This window comes from Mustela lutreola, chromosome 5 (genome assembly GCF_030435805.1).
Source record: "Mustela lutreola isolate mMusLut2 chromosome 5, mMusLut2.pri, whole genome shotgun sequence".
Classification (NCBI taxonomy): Eukaryota; Metazoa; Chordata; class Mammalia; order Carnivora; family Mustelidae; genus Mustela; species Mustela lutreola.
The window spans coordinates 33309486-33331443 of record NC_081294.1 but is presented as its reverse complement, the minus strand read 5'-3'; the positions used below and the strand labels follow the sequence as shown (position 1 = coordinate 33331443).

The 21958-nt window shown below is 35.9% G+C and overlaps 1 protein-coding gene across 3 annotated transcripts in view; it reads right to left on the bottom strand.

Moving 5' to 3' along the window:
• Positions 1-21487, bottom strand: part of FBXO4 (F-box protein 4) — a 44592-nt gene extending 23105 nt beyond the window's left edge. The window contains exons 1-7 of one of the 3 annotated variants that reach the window (XM_059173893.1): positions 21222-21480; positions 19790-20025; positions 16986-17206; positions 13919-13994; positions 13634-13809; positions 9799-9994; positions 8502-8874 (exon numbers count right to left, since the gene is read on the bottom strand). In XM_059173893.1, coding sequence (XP_059029876.1) covers positions 8847-8874; positions 9799-9994; positions 13634-13809; positions 13919-13994; positions 16986-17206; positions 19790-20025; positions 21222-21410 — 1122 coding nt within the window. In that variant the 5' untranslated portion in view covers positions 21411-21480 and the 3' untranslated portion in view covers positions 8502-8846. Of the gene's footprint in view, positions 1-8501; positions 8875-9798; positions 9995-13633; positions 13810-13918; positions 13995-16985; positions 17207-19789; positions 20026-21221 lie in introns of those variants that run through there. The other 2 variants (XM_059173892.1, XM_059173895.1) reach the window with 2 other exon arrangements.
• Between the last annotated feature and the right edge of the window lie 471 nt (positions 21488-21958).

Sequence of the window (21958 nt, the reverse complement as noted above, 5' to 3'; positions counted from 1 at the left end):
AGCAGAGTAGCAGACTTTTTTTTGTTTCTGCTTAAACTTTATCCTCTAGCCTAAGTTTATATTTCTTTCTGTACCCAAATCTTCAGTATTATTTCTTTGCTCTTCAATAAAGATATGAGAACACATGGAAGTGATGGTGGTAAAGTGATATATGGAAATGCACCATTTAGCTTCATTAAGTCCCATTTTGGGTTTTCACCAATAGCTACCACCATAGTTGCTAAGAAAAAAAATTTTTTTAAAGATTTTGTTTATTTGAAAGAGATCACAAGCAGGCAGAGAGGCAGGCAGAGAGAGAGGGGAGGAAGCAGACTCCCCACTGAGCAGAGAGCCCGACGTGGGGCTCGATCCCAGGACCCTGGGATCATGACCTGAGCTGAAGGCAGAGGCTTTAACCCACTGAGCCACCCAGGTGCCCCGCTAAGAAAATTCTTATCAACCCTGTGCTCCCTCTACCTTCTCAACTTCACTGGCCCACTCCATTTCACCACATTCTCCTTTCTATTTGAACCCTCTAAGAATACTGTGCTCAGTACTGAAAATCTTTAGCAACCCTGGATTTACTTGCATCATTGCATAAAAAGGCATAATTAGGTCTCCTAATTAAGATTCATAAATATTCATATTCATTCAGGCTATTCTATATTTTATTTGCTTCATTTGGTTAGAAATATTTAGACACATTAACTGTTCTTCCAATCAGAACAAGTACTCCCTATTTGTGGATAAGCCAGTTAATAATGGTCCTTTGCCAAAGCAAAATTTTAAAGCATGTTTTGTTCCCATTTTCAATTTTCCTTTATTTCTTTACATAAGTCATTGTATTTGGACACAGAAAAGTACATTGTTCTAAGAGTGAAATTTTGAATTGGTTTGTTAGCTTCTTCCAATGGTAATAATATCCTCAAGTTAAGCTGGTAAATATATTATATAAAACTATGAACCTGAGAAGTTTGCACCTTTGATAAAGAAAGTGATCAAATGAGGGGAGGGTGACTTGAGGCTCCAACTCCTGAGTAATGGCTGAAGGCTTGACAGATGATTATTTCAAAGGAAAGATTTTATGGGTTGGGGAACAGCTTTTGCTAGAACATGAGAGAAATTTGATTTATTATGTTGTCTCAAAAGATACAACCAGGGGGGTGCCTGGGTGGCTCAGTGAGTTAAGCCTCTGCCTTCAGCTCAAGTCATGATCTCAGGGTCCTGGGATCAAGCCCCTCATGGGGCTCTCTGCTCAGCAGGGAGCCTTCTCCCCCCCGCTTCTCTCTGCCTGGCTCTCTGTCTACTTGTGATCTCTCTCTCTCTCTCTGTCAAATAAATAAATAAAATATTTAAAAAAAAAAGATACAACCAGGATTGATATGTAGAAATTATAAGGAAAGAAATTGTAGTTCAAAAAAGGAAGACCTCAATAATTACATTTGTTCAAAAATAACATAATCTGATTTTGGAATCCCACAGGATTATGGGGCCACCAAATTTAGAGTCTCCACATATCTTCTGAATACCATACAGATCAGAGACAGTAAATAAAACTGCCAATAACTCAGACCTACAACATGACTAAAACAGAATGATACTTCAACTTACATGTGACTAAGATAAACACTGAGAAACCAGAAGAACTACCTCTGGACTCCTCTGTAAAGCAGCAAGTGGGCACTTGAGGTGTGGAATACAGATATAATCATCTTCCAAAAGATAGAGTCCCACTATCTATTGACAGAAAATAAATCTGATATCTGGATGTTCAGAGTTCTGGTTTGAGAAGGAGGACCTTGAAAGTGGATGAAACCATACTGGGAGTTGTATCCCTTCTCCAGAAGGGTAGAAAGACTTAGAAGGAAGAATGGCTTTGGATCCCCATGGATTTGGGGGATAAGGGGAAAGGAGGAAATGAGTAGTAGAAAACAAAGATTTTATAAAAAAACAAAAGAAAATGGAAACATCAGAAGACATCAGTATCTTCTCTCCTATTCCCACAAAAAATGTGGACATTAATTAAAGAACCTGTAGTTCATCATACCAACAGAAGAGGGGACTCTTGCACTAAGAAATCTAAAAAGCCACCAAACTTCCTTTCCTCCTTACAATTGTTATTGCTGGCATAGGAAAATGTAAGATATACCAAAATTAACAGAAAAAGGAAGACATCATCCATACTAAAGATCTTGTATTAGAAAACCAAAATATGGAAAGAGAAACATTTCAGATGATGAAAATGATTCCCCCTAAAACAACCACAAAGCACAGAAAAATATGTCATTTAAATTAAAAATCCCTGGGGCACCTGGGTGGCTCAGTGGGTTAAAACCTCTGCCTTCAGCTCAGGTCGTGACCCCAGGGTCCCAGGCTCAAGCCCCACATCGGGCTCTCTGCTCAGCAGGAAGACTGCTTCCCAACCACCCCCACCTGCCTCTCTTCCTATTTGTGATCTCTATCTGTCAAATAAATAAATAAAATCTTAAAAAAAATTAAAAATCCTTAAACACGTATTTGGTGATGTGAAAAAACTCAAAGAAGTGCAAAATAAAAATTAACATAAAAATAAGAAGCTGTAAAATGAGAGTCGACTGAACTCAGGAACAAAACTGAAAATAAAGAAAAAAAATCAACAAAACAGACACAAAATTGGAAGACATTCAAGTAACAACACATTAGACTGAGAATATAATATGGGACATAAGCAAAAATCAGAACAAAAAATAATTTAAATAAAATAAAGAGCAAGGTAAAAAGGATCAGCAAGAAAATAATAGAAAAGGAGAAAAAATCTAAATAAGGAAATGGTTATTAATGCAGGTATTAGCACAAAGATAACCTAAGAACAAAAACAAACACAGAACATGTAAATACATATTTTATATATAACATATAATATTCAAAGTATTAAGATAAGGAACATAAAAATATACAAACATAGAAAAAGAAATGCAACAAATACATAACACACAGTAAATATATAAATATTACTTAAATATATAATAATAATATCAATAAATAAAAATGAATTTAACTCACCTATTAAATAAAAAACATTTTCATATTGGCTCATGTAGCAAAACCTAACTGTTAAATAAACTGACCCACTTAGATTGATTCGGAAAAGCTAGACTTGGTAAATACAAGTGAAAAAGAAATACCAGCATTCCATGGCTTGGAAATATTATATTAGACAAAAAGTTTACTTTGTAATACAGTGAAGAAGTAATGGCTACGAACACATATTCACCATAAAATGCAGTAACTTCCTTAACAAATTACAAATTACAGAAAACACAAGAAAAAACAGATAGTCTTCTACCAACGCTCAAAGAATACGAAGGCAAACATACTTCCAATGAAAGAAAAATAAACAGTAAAAAGTCATCATACTATATAGTAAAAATGAACTAATACTGAAAATCAAGGGGAAAATGAGACATGAGAAGTCTTCATAGTGCAAAATAATGATCAATTTAGTTTAGCTACTGTGAATAGAAAAAAAGGCTAGAAATCTTCTGATAAATTAACACAGATCTGAGAAATCGTAAGGCGTTAAAAACCACTAAGAATTTTGCTTGCTTTCAGATAGCATGTAGGTCACAAAGATTGTTACTGCAACAAGAATACACAGAATAAAATGAAAATTATACTTTAGGCCATCAAAGATGGTACAAAAAGTCTAAATAAATTCCAAGGATAAATGGGCTCTTTTGGTGACCAAAGAGCTGTTGCTTTTATAGAACCAAATGCCTAGTCTGGGTGTTGTGTGTGGAATATCACACCTGTCTCAAGAAGATAGATTTTGCTGGGATAAGAAAAAGACCACTGAAGCTTTTAATGACAATATGATTGCTATACTAGATTGCAAACTCCAAATGTGAACTCCAAATGTGAAAAAAGTAGAACAACTCCAAATGTGAAAATAAATTGTTGAGCCCCTGACAGGAATTCTGACAAAAGACAGAGAGCAGGGTGGTTCAGTGGGTTAAGCCTCTGCCTTCGGCTCAGGTCATGATCCCAGGGTCCTGGGATTGAGCCCTACATGGGGCTCTCTGCTCAGCAGGGAGCCTGCTTCCCTCTCTCTCTCTACCTGCCTCTCTGCCTACTTGTGATAAATAAAAGAATAATAAATAAATAAATAAATAAAATCTTAAAAAAAAAATGTTGAGAGAGAGAGCAGATCTGAAAAGCAAAAAAAATGTCCTGATTTTGTTGAGGACAACTGCAGCCACTAGAGAGGAAAAAGGGAGTCTCAGAAAAGAAAAAGCCAGGAAAGGGATCACTGAATTCTCTGTCTATATCTTTGATTGAACTTTGTGTGAAAAACCAACTCAAGTTGCTCACTTAAATATAAAGATAAACTGTTGCTCAAGGAACAGAGTTTGCAATTTACGTCTAACCATGATAACTGTTTAAACAAAAGAAAAAAAAGTCACACACTGGAGAAAAATAGCAGAAGCCAGACCATAACTTAACATTTATATTTTTCAGAACACAAAATTCTGCAAGATACAAAAAAAGAAAAGAAAATGACTCTCATTACTTTAATTTTTTAAAAAAAGGACAATAATAACAAAACTGAAACAAACACTTCCAAATTTGGAATAAGCAAACAAGGATTTTATTTTATTTTTTAAAGATTTTATTCATTTTTGAGATAAAGAATGGGAGATAAAGCACAAGCTGGCGGTGAGGGGAGGGTGGTGCAGAGGGAGAGGGAGAAGCAGACTCCCCGCTGAGCATGGACTCAGGACCCTGCAATCATGACCTAAGCAGAAGGCAGATGCTTAACCAACTGAGCCACCCAGGTGCCTCAGCAGACAACGATATTAAAGCAGCTGTTACAACCGTTCTCAGCGATATACAGGAATGTATGGCCTCAGTGAAAAAAAAAAAAGAACAAAAAATCTGAGAAGAAAAATAGAATTTTAAAAGACAACCAAAAGGAAATTACAGAACCAATACAATAATAAATTATAAAAATTCACAAGACTGATTTAACAAAATATAAAGAGTTTGAAACCTTAAGATTAATCAATTGAAATGATCCAAACTGAAGAACAGAAAGAAAAATAAATGCAAAGCCTCAGAGACAGCTTATAATAACAAATGGTGTAAACCATGTTGTTACACAATACAGACCCAGAGAGCAAGAAAGAATAGGGAAGAAAATACATTTGAAGAAATAATGACCCCAAATCTCACAAACTTGGTAAATGACATGAATTTCAATATTCAATAAGTTAGTAACTCCCGAGCTAGATAATTATAAACAAGGTCTTCCAAGACACACTGTAGTTAAACCATTGAAAACCAAGATAAAAAGTAAATTTGAAAGAAGAGAGAAAAAATGGTCCATTATATACAAAAGAATAAAGATGTAATTGGTGAGTTACTTCTTACCAGAAATTACAGAGGCTAGAAGAAAACAAAAGAACATCTTGAAAGTGATGAACAAGTAAAATTGTCAACCCAGGATTTTATATATCTTAAAAAAATAAAAGACCACATTTATTATTTTGTAATATGTTTCTTTTTAACTTCTCTTTAATATATATGAACTGTTTCAGCAAAAACTATAGCTGTTGTCTGAGATTTATAATATATAGCAGTATACTACACTTAACAGCTATAATAAAGAGTGGTTTGAAGAATAATGAAATCTACACAGTTACAACATTTGTACTTATTACACAAATGAGTACAAGGTTAACTATAAGAAAACTTTCAAAAGCTATGGAAATATGTTGCAATCACTACAGCAACCTCTAAAAAATGAGGAGACATGCTAAAAAACACTAATAGAAAAACTTAAATCAATTTCCAAAAAACAATGAAACATCCAAAATAGAAAGAAGAGAGAAACAACAATAGTGAAGAGGGGATAAACAAGTAATAAAATGGTAGATCTGAAGCCAATCATATCAATAATCACATTAAAAGTAAATGATCTAAACATTCTAACTAAAATGTAGGTATATTACCAGAATGGAAAATAAAAAGGCAAAATGTGCTATATTCTATCTATAAGAGATAAATTAAAACATAAAGACAGATTTAGGTTAAATGGATATATCAGGAGATCAGTATTTTTTTAAACATCGAAGGGGTGATATTAATGTTAGAGAATGAATTTTACAACAATGAGTATTATCAGCAAAAAGGACATATTATTAATGAGAGATAAGAGTTAACTAATCAGAAAAATATAAGTCATCTATGTATGTGCACCTAAAAACATCATCAAAACACATTAAGCAAAAGTTGACAGTTAAAAAATAGGCAATTCTACATAAAGATTTTAATGTCTATTGGTAATTGATAAAACTACTAGAAAAAAATCAGTATGGGGCAACTGGCTGGCTCAGGTTACCCTTGATTTTGGGTTCGTGGGTTCAAGCCCCATGTTGGGTGTAGAGATTACTTAAAAATAAAATCTTTAAAAAAATCATATAGCCAATATAGAATATCTGAACATTATCAATTACTTTTACCTAATAGATAGCTATAAAATATTTCACCTAACAACTACAGAATATAAACTCTTTCAAGTGCATGTGGCATATTTACCAGAATAGATCATAGCTTGGGCTAGAAAGTAACGTTCAACAAATTTGAAGATTGAAATTTTTTAAATGTTCTCTGATAAAAAGAGACATTGAATCAGGTATCAATAACAATAAAACATATAGCTAACAGATTAAACAACACTAATATAACAATACTAAATAATCCATGGATTGAAAAGTAATCTCAAGGGGTTAGAAAATATTTTAACTGCATAATAATAAATACGTAATATTTCAAAATGCTTACATGAAGCTAAAGAAGGCTTAGGAGGAAATCAATAGCTTTAAATGATTATTTTTAAAAAATAAAGGAACAGTGACACCTGGGTGGCTCAGTCAGTTAAGCGCCTGACTCTTGATCTCAGCTCAGGTCTTGATCTCAGGGTTGTGAATTAAAGCCTTGTGCTGGGCTCCTCACTGGGGATGGAGCCTACTTAAAATAATTAATTAATGTTTTGAAAAAAGAATAGAATCGATTATCTAAATTTCTACCTTAAAGAACTAGAAAAGAGAAAATTGAATAAAAATTCAAAACAAATTTTAAAGCAGGAAGGAATATTAGAATATTAATCAATGAAATATAGAATAAAACAGCAAATCCAAAAGTTGGGTTTTTTTTTTTTAGAATAATAAAATCAATAAAACTTAAGTTAGACTGGTCAAGAAGAAAAAAGATATAAATTACCAATATCAGGAATGAACAAGATGACGTACTACAAATATTAAAAAGAAAATAGGGAGACCTACTTTTGGCATAATAACATGAGTGGTTCTGTGCAATGGCTCCCTAGAGAAACTGGAGAAACTTATTAAAAAACAAAACAAAACAAAACAAAACAAATTTAAAGTCTCCATAAATGGTCCCAAAGCATACAGAAAATGAAGAAATATTTTCAAAAAAAAAAAAAAAATCTACTAAAACTCAGTAAGAACATCAAGTGTCTGGGATTTGAACCAAGATTCACTCACTCCATCCTTCCTTCAAATCAGCAAGTTATCAACTAAACTGGGGCAGACAAGGAAGAAGAACCATAATACCTCCCTAAGTGAGAGAAGTATCTTCCCAGGAGGGAGATGGTCAGCATTTTCCATCCTGCCCCCAACTACATGTTGCTGAAGCCAAGTTCTGAATGAGTGTACCCAGGTGTAGGAACTCCCTTTTTTGGAGCAGCACCCACTCATGGATTGTAGGCTGTATCTTAGTACTACTAAACTTTTTTTTTTAACTCTAACTCTAATCCTAACCCAAATACTGTGCTCTTATTATAATGTTAAAATCCCTCAGTTCTAATGAGACAGGAAAGGAATATAACATTTCCTCTGCAATTTGTGAGGAGAAGGTCTTATGATCATGTCTTATGGAATGTTTTCTCTACGACTGTGGAATAGACGTTGGCTTTAAAATGTTATGAACTTTTGGGATGCCTGGGTGGCTCAGTTGGTTAAGCCATTGCCTTTGGCTCAGGTCATGATCCCAGGATCCTGGGGTCGAATCCCAAAACAGACTCCTTCTCAGCAGGGAGTCTGCTTCTCCCTCTGCCTCTGCCTGCCGCTCTGCGTGCTTGTGCTCTCTCTCTCTCTCTCTCTCTCTCTTTCTCTGACAAATAAATAAAATAAAATAAAATAAAAAATCTTACGAACTTTTGGTTATGTAAAATAGCAAAAACTTCCAGGAAAATTATTTTCACTGAATTGGTATTAAATAGGATATAAAGTTAATTTCTGCTGTCATACAGAAGCTGTATGACCATAACAATAAGTGCAATTCCAATGAATATTCCAGTCTTTAAGCAGTATATTTATTAAAAATAGATAAAAACTTCTTTTTGATAACCAGTTAGGGACCCTTGAGAAGAACCTATAGAAAGCTTAGCAAATTTGCTATTCTCCACCAGGGCAACCTTTGAACTGAAACTAGAAATCACAAAGAATGAGAGAAGTACAAACTTGTTCTTCACAGAATTTAATATTTTAAAAAAGAAAATATAAACGTCATAAAAAAAAGTCTTAAAAGTTTCATTCAGGGGCTAAATGCTAGCACTGAAACTTTTCTCTTGTAATTGATTTAAGGTAAAAAATAAAAGTTATGTAAAAAACACAGCAGTTACAGCTGTCCCAATATAAAGCCCACCTGCAAAAAGGCAGGACAAAATTAGCTGAGCAGATATCCACATCATGACCTTAGTAACAAATTTCAAGTGGTTTCAGTTCCCAAGGTCTAAAAGAAGGCTCATCTTGCATGCTTAGATTCTACTTCTTCAAGAATCCACTGAATGCCATTCAAAAAACCAGTTAGAGTTTCAGCCTCTGTATCCTGGACCTATGAGCAGATAAGAGAAACCACTGTAAGAAACTGAGCCCAAAATCTTATTATTAAAAGAAACGTTTTTCTAGATACTAAAAAAAGAACAGGATTTTTAAAATCCTAATAAACTTTGGGTGAGTCATTTGTTTTGTTTTCTAGAGAACTTAGATTAAAAAAATGATCTTCTACTTATAATTATTACCAATATGAGGCTTATTGCTTATCTTGGAATTCAGTTTTGGGAAGGGGAAGAATTATCATTTCTATGACTTATTTATATGTATTAGAAAAAAAAATTGCTCTAAACGATCCACTTTGAAAACTAAAACATTTTTAAATGAACTCAGCTAGTCAGCTGATAAATGTGATATTCAGTATTGCAAAAATGTACATTTTAAGACTGACACTCTTCCTAGCCTACTACTTAGGAAGGTACACCTTTATTAGTAGCTTTCCAACTGTGGTCCAAAGAGTCTTCAGGATTCCACAGGAGGTATATGGGAAGGAAGGAAGAAAATCCTTTAACTTATTAAGCATAATCATTTCCAATTTTTTTTCCTTTATTTTACTTAGGGGCTTCATGTAAGGTTTCGTTTGAGAAAAGGATTCCATGATTAAAGTAAAATTTGGAAAGCAAGAAAAAATAAGATGAAATTTTTATTTCTGATGACCCTTAAAGCATATTTTAATGCTGAAAAAAAGTGATACTGGTATCTTAAAAAAAAAAAAAAAAATCTCCAAATGCTATCTCACTATATCTATGATAGAAGAGACAAGTAGTGAGCAAATGATAGGTGAAACATTGATACCAAACAATAGTCTCCCACTGATTAAGTTATTAGGATCAACTGTAGAATGCTATTTCATTAAAGAGAATGAGTAGAAAAGAATAAAATCAAATAGAGAACAGTGAAAAAAATAAAATAAGATTTTCCTCACCAGAGAAGATAGGACCTTACCATCCATGGGTGGTTTAGATGATTTAGATGCAGCTCATGAGCCAAATAAAAACAGGGCATTCTTTTTACATTTGCTTGAGAAATACAAGATAAAACCAGCATAGGTCTTCCTGAAGATCCAAAAGCTGGATCTGTCATTGCCATAATACGAGAAAATTCATCTTGCCATTCATGTCCTAGAGAATGTAGTCAAAACCCTTAATTTACATTACTTATAAGGATTTTAAAAATAAAACAAATTTAAAAACAAAACAAGGAAATAAAAATATTACCAGGATCCAAACATAACAAACTGTCCCTATTGTTGTTCATTTACAGCTCTTCATTTACTGATCTATCATAAAATTACATTAGGTAGCCTTCAAGGATAGGCATTTCAGTGAAATTAGAGAAAAAAAAAAGTCTCAGTACCATTCAGATGTCTCCATATTTTAAAGGCAAAAATACATTGATATAGGTATTTTCCTCTCATACATTTTATAGCTATCACCACCCTTTCCTTGAAAGACTAGTTTAAACAATTTAAACACAGACTTGGATCTAGCACTATTATTCAAACTAACAATCTCTGGCTTTCATTGGACTATGTAAAATCAGTGATATTGTGAGGTAGTCAAAATTCTAAAGGACCCCCAATGACTCACACCCTTGTATAATATATGAATCTAGAGGGGATGAATCTAGAATCAGTGATGAAATATCATTGCCATGAGTAGGCTACATTATAAGACACAGCTAACTTCAAGAATGAGTGATCATCATCAGTGATGCTGACCTAATCAGGTAGGCTCTTAAAGAGATGAGGTTCTCCTGGTGAGAAAGATTCTCCATTGTGGATTTGAAGACAAGAGGGAGTCACAAGGCAAGAAATGAAGGTATCTTCTAAAAGATGATATCAGCCCCTGCTGACGGTTGGCAGGAAAACAGTAACCTCCTTCCTACAATAGTATGGAACTGAATTCAGCCAATAACTTCAGTGAGTTAGAAAGAAGATTTTTCCCAGGAGCCACCAGAAAGTGCTGCAACCCATCTGACCCTGATTTCAACTTGTGAGGCCCCAAGCTGGAAACCCAGCCATACTGTGCTGATTTCTGACACAAAGAACTATGAGCTATCAGTGTTGAGAACTATGAACTATGAGTGTTGTTTTAAGCCACTAGATTGGAGGAAATTTGTTATATATTAACAGAAAATGAATAAATATTTAATGTCATTATCAACAGGTTGCATTTAAATCTAATCATAACCTCTTAGATTTTGACTTGTCCCATCTGTTCTTTGTTCCTTTATCCCACTCTTTGGACTGATATTTCTAATAGTTCCATTTTACCTTCACTAATGGCTTATTTAATTGTACCTCTCTCACACTTTTTTTAGTGGTTACTCAAGGATTTACAATGTACATTTTTAACTTCTAGTGGTCTACCTCTAGATAGTATTACACAACTTCATGTACTGGAGAACCTTATAACAATTTAACTCCATTTGTCCCCTTCCATTTGTCTATATTGGTATCATATACCTTACTTAAAAGAATCATATGCCCACAATACAGTCTTACTATTTTTCCTTTATATATTATAAAAAAAATTAAATTAGGAACAAAAAATCTTATCTATAGCTACATTGCTTCCCTCCCAGGGCTCTTTTTTTTTTTTTTTAATAAAGATCCATTTTTCCATCTGGTATCATGTTCTTCTGCCTTGAAGAGCCTTCTTTAATATTTCTTGTAATATAAATCTGCTGATATTTAACTTTCTCAGGTTTTTTCTGAAAGTCTTGATTTTACCTTTATTTTGAAAGATATCTTTGGATACAAGATTTTCCCCACTTTGCAACACTGTAAAGATTTCCCTTAACTGCCTTCAGCAATTCTTTTAGGAATTCTCTGTCCTTATCTTTGGCCCTGTCTATATATGATTCCTTTTGCTTTGGCTGTCTTCAAGATAATCTCTTTATTGTTGGTTTTCATCAGGTTGGCTCTAATGGACCTAGATTTATTTCTTATTTATGTATTATTATTTTTTAAAATTTATTTGGAATCCTCTGAGCATCCTGTCATCTTTCAGTAATTTTGAAATAATTTTGGTCATTATTGGTCCCAAAATTTCTTTTTCCTTGTTCTCTTTCTTCATATTTTGGGACTCCAATTACACATGAGTTAGACCAGGTATTGTCATACTATGGTCTATGGATCTATTTTTATAAATACTTTTTTTAAACATCCATGCCTATTCATTTATAAATTGTCTATGGCTACTTTTGCACTCTAACAGCAGAACTGGGTAACTGTGAGAGATCATATAGATCATTATATGACTAATCTCATATAGAGATAGAAATCTCATATAGAGATCATTATATGCCTAAAATATTTACTATATGGACTCTTAAGAGAAAGTCTACTGATCCCTGAGTTGGGAACCCCTGATGGGTTCCCCCAGTTCTTGGATGCTCTGTTCCTCACTCCTACTCTTTTTTTTCTGTGTTTTACTTTGGATAATTTTAGTTTATCTTCAGATTCACCAAAGGTTTCTTTTGCTGATAAATCCACTATGTAAAGTGTTTACCTCCTATATTTTCATATTTAGCATTCCCATTTTACTATTTCACAGCATCTTTCTCTGTGCTGAAAATCCCTATCTATTCACACATATTTTCCATCTTTTCCACTAGATCCTTTAACATATTAATCATAGTTATTTTAATGTCCCTTTCTGTGAATGCCAACATCTGATATCATATCTCTGGATATGGTTCCACTGATTGCTTTATCTCTTGAAATGGGTCATTTCATTTTGACTTTTTTGTCTTATAATTTTTAATTTAATGCTAAATGTTTTATGTAGAAGAACATAAAAGGTAAAAGAATATATATCCAGAAATGGGCATGCTTTTCCTGTTAGACCACTAACGCTGTGGGTTGATTCCAACTAGTCATTAGTTGAGCTGGACTTAGCTTTTGTTGCTCTGGTTAACTTCAGTGCACCACAAACTTTAAATCCCTTCAGCAATGTTGCTACGTTGTTCTGAGTGGGAACAATATATTACATATTCATGCCTTAACTTATTCACAAAAGATTTGGGAGAAAAATTATAATACTTGTTTGTGGCCCAATAATATTCTGATGTGATGCCTATATAGCATCGTGAAGGGCAATTATTCAGAATATGTGGACTGTTCTTAACTATTCTACTTAATTAACACTTCATCCCACCTTTCTCTTGACTATCTGGGTAATTAAAACAAAGCTAAAATTTTCCAGTTATCTACATGAATTATTTGAATAGAGCTAGAAACATACAAAACATCAATAACAAGTGCAGAAGCATACAACAAAGAAATACTATGTACTTATAAAACTTCGATATGCATCAGAATTTTGTAGGTTAAAAAAAAAAAAAAGAATGCCCAAGAGACAACCCAAATCTATGAATTATAATCCATCAGAATAGGAATCAGCAGCTGTTTTTAACAAGCTCTCCAGGTGGGTGATTCTAATGCACATTAAGGTTTGAGAACTCATTATTAGCAATGAGAAATGAAAAAGTTGGAAAATGAGTCTTAGTCTTGATGATAAATAGTAGCTGTTAATAGTAGCTGTTAATGATGCAGCTGATATGATGATACAAAAAGGAATGCTATAAGCTTATCTGTTCTTTGTTCTTTATCCATAGAATAAACTGAGGTCACAGAATCACATTTATTAAATTAACCATCATGCTTTTAAGAAGCCACAGTAAAGCCTAAAAATGTATTTTCTTATTTGCTTTGCAAAAAAGGTTTCTTAAAAAGAAAATAAAATAATGCTTACTTTTATGAGCTTCAGCATTTGCAACATAGATGAATCCATCAACAACTTCACACACCTTCTGAATTTGTGGAATTACACTATACCGGCTTCCTTGTTGATCATCTCCTTCATTCTGTACACTGAACATCTTGTTAACTGCACTTGTATGCTCTTCTCTTGCTCTATCTCTTTCCTTTCTATAAGAAAAATGTAAATATAAAGCATAAAAACTAAGCAGGCTCCACCTTCCCCATAAAGTACCCAAGTCCTGATGCCCCAGGTAGGCCACCACATAGGCAGCCTTACCTAGTAGTTGAATATAGTATCAGGATGTTGAATTTATGTTGGTTGCTCAACTGAAAACTGACTCCAGATCCAATACCTAAAGAAGAAAATTATAGTTATCAAAACAAGTCATTAATAAATACAGAAAAAGATCACACTGAAAAAAAATTACCCAGTGCAAGCAAAAAAAGCAACCAAAAAGCCCATGACAAATTACATATAGCTTTGGAATAAAATGAAATGTTCATGTTGAAGAAAATGTGCTGTATGCAATTTTAATTTACATGGTAATAAAAATATGGATAAAGAACATTGTTCTTTATCAACATTGTTACTTGTCCTTGTTTCTTAACCTTCTCCCTTCTTTGGTTGTGTTAACACCTGGGCCTCTTCTCTTCTTACCTCATGAAAAGATCTTTCTCCCATGGCTCTACTTCTTTTTGCTATACAAATGCCCCTGTAGTTCTGTCCATCCTCAATCCCTCCTTTTAGTCTAAATTACCATACCCTCAACTAGACTTTTGCAATCACTTCTAACTAGTCTCCCACATCCATTTTTTATCCCTACTGTCCATTCTTCTGACAGCAACTGGAGAGATGGCTTAAAAATGCCTATCTCATTATGTCTCTTTCCTTCAAAGCCATTGCTCTTCAAAAACAATATAACCTTACCTCTACTTTAGGACAACTCCACTTTTCACACCTTTAATCCCCGCATCATAACCAATCTAGTTGTTTAAATTAACCTGTCATGCCATCTTATGTCACCATTCCAGGTTAACCCATACCCAGAAATCTTGGTGGCTGAGACTGCAAGCATGGCCCTAGTCCCCTGGCCACAAGGTTTGGTGCACAAACTCTCCAAAGAGATCAAAGAAAAAATTTCTACTGTTTTCTCTTTGTTTTCATCAGTTTAATTTCCAGACATTATCTTCTTAACACAGCTAACCACAACCCAATACTATCTCTATGCTGTTCTGTACCACACTGCCAACAACCCATTCCCCCTTCTTCCTTGATCTCGCAGGGTTTGAGGCATAATTAGATTGGCATCTATAAACAATCATTTCTGCTGCTGTCTAGAGAATAAAATTGACAATTCATGATTAGCAAATTTCTCCATATCCTCAACCTCTTCTTGAGTCTTCTACCCCATGGCCTTACCTGAACTGGCCTACCCTTAGGGGCTGCTTCTCTTGAAGTACATCTCAAGTAACAAAACTGCTTCTTCTCACACATCTCAGGGTAAAGATGTGGAGTCAATGTTCTCTTTACTCCTCACTGCCATGTCTGGTTACTCACCAACCTTCTTCAAAACTCCATCTCTGAGATACACTATTCAGATGCAATACCATCTCCCTTTTCTCAAACTCATCATTTATGAATCTCCTTTTGATAACCTCTTCCACCAAACATTCACTGAAGATTTTACACCTGGTTCACAATATTCCTCTCCATCCTCAGAAACTTCCAAGTCCATGTGGACACCATGAGATTCCCAAATCTTGATTCCTAACCCAGATCTTTCTCTTGAGATCTGGATGCATAGAGTAATCCAGTTATTGTTCATTTAGTCATCAAATCTATATTGAGTGCCTACTACATGCCTGAGTTCAAACACACAGCTAAGAACAAAGCTGGTAAGACTCCTGCCCTAATGGAGCTTCCATTCAAGTGGACTGCGGACAGCAGGCATCTCCATTTATATATCCCAGAGTTATCAAAGTCAGCATATTCCAAAGAGCATCTGTCCTTCTTCCTATAAAGATCCCTCAAAAAACTTTCTCTTCCTCCTCCTTATCCTAGTGAATGGTACTATCATCCAATATGAAAACCACATCAGAAATAACACTCATATTCAGTCAATGCTATCCTTCATGTTTTTACAATATTATGGTGCTTTCTTAACAGGTCTCCATGTTTTATAGCCTCTTCTAATCATTTTTCCACTCAGGAGCCAGATCTTTCTAAAATGTAATCTTGATCATCTCACTGCTCTGTTTAAAATCTTTCAACAGCTCCCAAATGCTTAAGCAGGGAATACACATATCTTCTCATCCAGCCCACTCTAGACACTGAGATCTACTTCAAACGTGTAATATGTATCCAGAGCTCTGTGCTTTTAGAAATGTAGTTTTCACTGCTCAGAATACTTGTGTCCCTTTTTTTCTAATAGCCTACTTTAACTCATCATAATGACTCAAATAAGGCATCATATTCAACAAAGAGCCTTCTTGGAGCCTTATCTTTCTACTCAGGAGCTAATTATACCATATTCTAATTACCTATATACTTGTCTTTGTCTTTATCAAGACCAAGTGTCTTCAGGGCAGATAAAAAAAAATTTTTTTTTAAGATTTTTATTTATTTATTTGAGAGAGAGAGACAGTGAGAGAGAGCATGAGCGAGGAGAAGGTCAGAGGGAGAAGCAGACTCCCCATGGAGCTGGGAGCCCGATGCGGGACTCGATCCCAGGACTCCAGGATCATGACCTGAGCTGAAGGCAGTCGTCCAACCAACTGAGCCACCCAGGTGTCCCGGGCAGATAAGAATTTTTGATGTTTGTTTCAAATAGCTACACCTCTAGCATCTAATAGGTGCTCTCAATAAATGAATAAGCAAAGCATAAGCTAGATTATAGTATTATTTATACTTCTATTTCCTGCTTGCCAACTAACTATATGATTATTGTTTTCACAGAAAGAAGAGAAAGGTGTTAATTTAGCTCTTTTTAAAAATTCCACTACATATCAAAGTACTTTGCACATAGTAGATGGGTTTTTGCCATCAACATTCTTTTAAAATATGGTAACTACTGTACAAACATCCCGATAACATATATTTTACTTGCACATAATCTTATATTCTAGATTACACAAATCTGAGGAAATAAGAGGAAGCTCATCTCTGATAAAAAGTAAATCAACCCTTTCAGTCCACTGGGACCTGGGGAGGAGGAGTGCCTATTCACCAAAATACTATAATTCATTACATCAATGAGTTAATTAAAAATTTCTTTTGATTTAACATTAGTGTCAAGATCAAAGTGTTTTAACTATTATATGCTACAGATTAACATGAAAATTACCATCAATCTGCCTCTGAGGCAAACCAGCTGTTGGGCAAAGTTCCTCAGAAGACATCAAGCTCAACACCAAAGATGTATTCAGTTCTTCCAAACCTGGTCCAAACATAGCAAATCGTGGTTCATTCTGAATGATCAGTGAGTGTAAAAATGATGTGACAGCTCCATACATAGGACGACTAGATTTCAAGGATCTTCTTGTATATGGACAGCACATTTTATAGCTGCATAAAATTGTCACAATTAGAAAATAAACACAGAAAAAAACATAGCCAGTTATTCATTCAACAATAGTTTATTGAGAACCCGCTAGACACATTATATTATGGTATTATACAATACAATAATTATATAGTTCCAGTCCTCATGGAGGGAAGTGGAGAACAGATACATTATACGTGTATGCTGGATGCCATCACATGAAAAAGCAAAGGCACTCTGGGAGTAGAAGTGGTCCAAATGTTAAGGAAGTCTTCCCCAGGAAATGGCTACTTACTTTCTAATTTTTCATTTAGATTTTCTCATGGAACACTTGGTCTAACACTTGTTTCAGTCGTAAAAATTCACTACACAGAGCAGCGTTTCTCAGTCCGGAGAGATTTTGCCTCCCCACCCCAAGAGAGCATTCATTTGGCAATGTCTGCAGTCATTTCTGCTATTATGACTAGGGGTCATTGTGTGGTGTGCTACTGGCATCTAGTGGACAGGGGTCAAGAATGCTGCTAAACATCCTACAGTGCACAGCACAATTGATCTGAACACTTGATCTAAAATGTCAATAGTACCAAGACTGAGAAACCCTACAATAACCTATAAGGATACTTATCATAAATGTCTTTAGAGGTTAAAAAAAAAGATAGAAATTAGTAATGCCACCAATAGAACCAAATTTCTTAAGTACTCCTATTAACAGCCTCCAATGTAACAGTTTAGTAAGTGTTAAATATACAGGGAGGCTCTACTGTTCCTTAAAGATAACCTAGCAAACTCAGAATCATGTGAAAAAAAAAAAAAAAAAAAAAAAAAACTAACCAACAGTTTCTTTCAATAGCTATAAATTTCTAAATTACCAATTCTACATGTTATCAAAAGTTAGAACACAGTAACTGAATCAAAATAAAACCTAAAGCCCTTTGACTACATCATGGTGGTTAAGACAATTACCGACCTAACAAGACAATGATCTTTATTTAGGAAACTTGTAATTCAAGAAGAAAAAAAAAATCAATTTTTGAGGCTAGGTAGATCTGACCACTTTATTTATATACTATGAACTTACATTTTTTCATCTGCATTATTTGAACAATAACAATTAACCCAGGGTTGTAAGGAACAAATTAATTTATATTATTTAAGAAACAAAACAATGGGGACGCCTGGGTGGCTCAGTTGGTTGAGCAGCTGCCTTCGGCTCAGGTCATGATCCCGGCGTCCTGGGATCGAGTCCCACATCGGGCTCCTTGCCCTGCAGGGAGCCTGCCTCTCCCTCTGACTCTGCCTGCCACTCTGCCTGTGCTCTCTCTCTCTCTGACAAATAAATAAATAAAATCTTAAAAAAAAAAAAAAGAAAAAAAAGAAACAAAACAATGAACAAAGAAAAAAGCAGACAAAAAAAGAAACTGGTGGTTGGCAGAGGGGAGGCTGGTGGGGGGGTGATATAAAAGGGGATTAAGAGTACATTTAAAAATGATGAGCACTGAGAAATGCATAGAATTGTTGAATCATTATATTGTATATCTGAAACTAATATAACACTGTTAATTATACTTCAATAAAAGATACTTTATATGATCACAAATGTTAGTTACTATGATTATTTCTATTCCCAGGGAAAAGCTGGTTCCACAGCATGATATACTTGATGCTATGGTTGGTTGTGGGACAATGTAGAAGTAACAACCAGCAAGTGAGAGGACAATAGTACTTACTGAAATTATATATAACATATCATATACATTTTAATCAAGTAGTCTTATAAGACTTGGCATTTAGATTAGAATAAAGAAAGATCTGAATAACTCAAATAAAATATGAAAAAAAATCCTAAATACAGCAGAGCAAAAACAGTTCTTATCTAAAACATAAATACTTTTTAAATTTTATTTACAATGCCTTAAATGTGGGGCCCTCAATAAAGTAGGTTATATCCAGATCCAATGACATTATATATTTTTAAGGTGGCATGACAGGGTTCCAATCTGAATAGTCCCTTATAAGCTATATAACTAGGTAAATCCATAACCATTCTGAACCTCAATTCCACATCTATAACACAAGGGTAATACTTTCTTATTGGGTGATGGCTAAATAACTAAACATACATAAAGCATCCCTCATAGAATTCAATACACTATAGTTGCTCAACATTAATTCTCTCAGCTACATGATATTTAAAAGTGTCAATGCTTCTGGGTTAACAAAATCTTAGTTTCCAGAATCTTGAGAATGGTTTTCTTCCCTGTGAAAGAACTGGTGTCTGATCACTGATCATTTGTTTTTTGGATACAGCAAAGTATTCACTATTTAACAAAATGACAAGTGTTCTAAAGATGATGAAAGCTTTAAGAAATGTTTTACTTCTTGGCATATGAACTGTCTACAATTATTCAAAATAACCATAGGTAAATAACAAAATGTGAAAACTGAAAGGGTCATATGAAGGAATTTAAGTTAATACCCAACTTTTACAAACACAACCAAATTCCATGAAATGTATTATTGGCAGAACCAAGACTAATTTAGACTATTAACTTGCACCACAGGCAAATTTAGTAGCTTCTTTTTAATGCATAAAACTAGATACTTACACTGCCATGTAGTCAAAAAATGCACCGTCAGTGACCTCAGATATAGGCTTTTTTAAGATTTCTAGATCTGGAAGAGACTTCCAGTCAACAGAAGACCAGGAAGGAAGATCCCGCAGAAGAAAATACCTCCACAGAATTGGATCTCGTACAGTTTCATTCCAATAATGGCTTGTACTTCCCAATTGACACAGATCATGAGGTGAAAGAAATGACAAAATATATAGCTGTACGTCAATCTGAAATAGAAACGGCAAATAGGTAAAAGGGAGGAAAAAACGTAGCTTAAAAATTTTCTGATAATTATAAACAAATAATTATTTTATTATACTGGGAATCCAAAGGTCAACTGGACAGCCCATCTTTTTAATAATTATATCTATCATGATGAATTACAAAACAATTATACTAGATAACCCAAGATCAATTTAACAGTATTTTTAGTAATCAAATCTATAATGCTGAAGTGATTTTCCTGCCATCAGAAGAGAAACGTATCTGAACATTTAATTGTTGACACACTGAAACGTTCATGAAAGACCAATCATTGCTCTGGAATTTCAAGCAAAATAAAGAGGTCCTTTAATTTCTCATAGAATTTTGCCACTACATTACCTGAACCAATCATTTAAGGAAACAATCTAGTCTTCAAAATAAAACTTCTATCAAAGCACTTCTGATTTTGTCATTAGTTCTAATCAAAGAGTAAATCTGCCATCTCACTTTCTCCATCAAATCAGTATTTCAAAGAACTTCTACAAAAGGGAGAAGCTTGGAGGCGTCCTTAGCCTGCAGTTTTTAATTTCTGATAGACGTCAGAGGGAGGGAGGTGTCAACGGTCCAGCCGAGATACAGAATTTGTGTAATGCCTAAGAATTGATCCTCGCTCCCATTTTCCCATCTGCCTGAAAAGTTGAACAGTAAGTGGTGTGGATAAATCTTGTGGTCTCTTGTAACTTGAGGCACGACTTCGTCCTGGTCAGTTACGAGTGAGTTCTGTTAACTTGAACTGCGCGGTAAGGGACCAGCCTCGATCTCCCGGCGGTGTTCGGTTTCACCTCAGGTGAAAGACGCCGAGCACCCAGCGACCGAAGGCTTTCCCCAGGCTAACCAGTCTGTAGTCATCTCCTCCCATTTCCTTAACCCGACGTTCGGGGTGTTCTAGGGCCAAAACTTGGTTTGGGGGCTGGAAGACTTGGGGGGACCTGGCCAGTTACCTGGGCGTTTCGCTGCGACCTTCGGTCCGGCTGCGGAGCACCAAAGGTCAACGCCTCGGCGTTTCTGGTCAACTGTTGCTCCCGGGTGACGACACTGCCCGGAACGGCCTCGCGCCAGACACAGACTTCAGCGCGGTGATGCCTCCCGAGGCCGCCAGTGCGGAACGCCCCTCCCGGCCCGGCCCCTAGGTCCTCCGCGGCCGGTGGCCGCCACTCACCGGCAGCCGCGTCAGGGTACTGGCCTCCTCATCCGCCTCCTCTTGAGAGGCTCTCGGCGCTGCCCTCTCCTTGCCCACCGACTGCCAGAAGTTCCTCCAGCCGCTGAGGATGGCGGCCTCTAGACGGCCCCAGTCGCTGTGGTGTGGCTGAGGGGAGCTGCCTCCGCTGCGTGGCTCGCTTCCCGCCATGGCCGCCGGCGTCGCACGTGACGCGCCGCAGGGTCACGCACGCTCCCGGCTCCGGGCGGCCGGCCTCCCGTCTCGCGCCTCCCTCCTTCCACGTCTGCCCGAGGCCGGCCTCGGCACCGGAGAGGGCACGGAGGTGTGGCCCAATCAGTTGTGGCGTCTCCAGCCGAGCTCGAACCTCGCGCCAAGAGCTTAATCCAGGCTTCAACCTCGCGAGCCGCGCTTCATTCACGTGTAGTCTCTCCCCGCTTTATAACTTCCCCCAGAGACGCTCTCTCTGTCTGCGACCCATTTCCACTTAGTCTGGGTCTAGGTGGCCCCTACTTATTCCATAGCTGGCCCTCCTTCGCTACCGTAGGCTTAAAAGCCGGTTGCTTCCTTCTCAGCACTGCTGTGCTGGGTGTGCTGGTTTTTTATTGGTTTTCGGTCTCCGATTTACTGTTAGTTTTCCTGCGGATTAGCAAAAATGGAACATGGAGGTGACCAAGCGCCCAATCACGAGAAACCTCATGCCAAGGCGAGGAGCCTATATTTTCTCTATAAAATTTTAG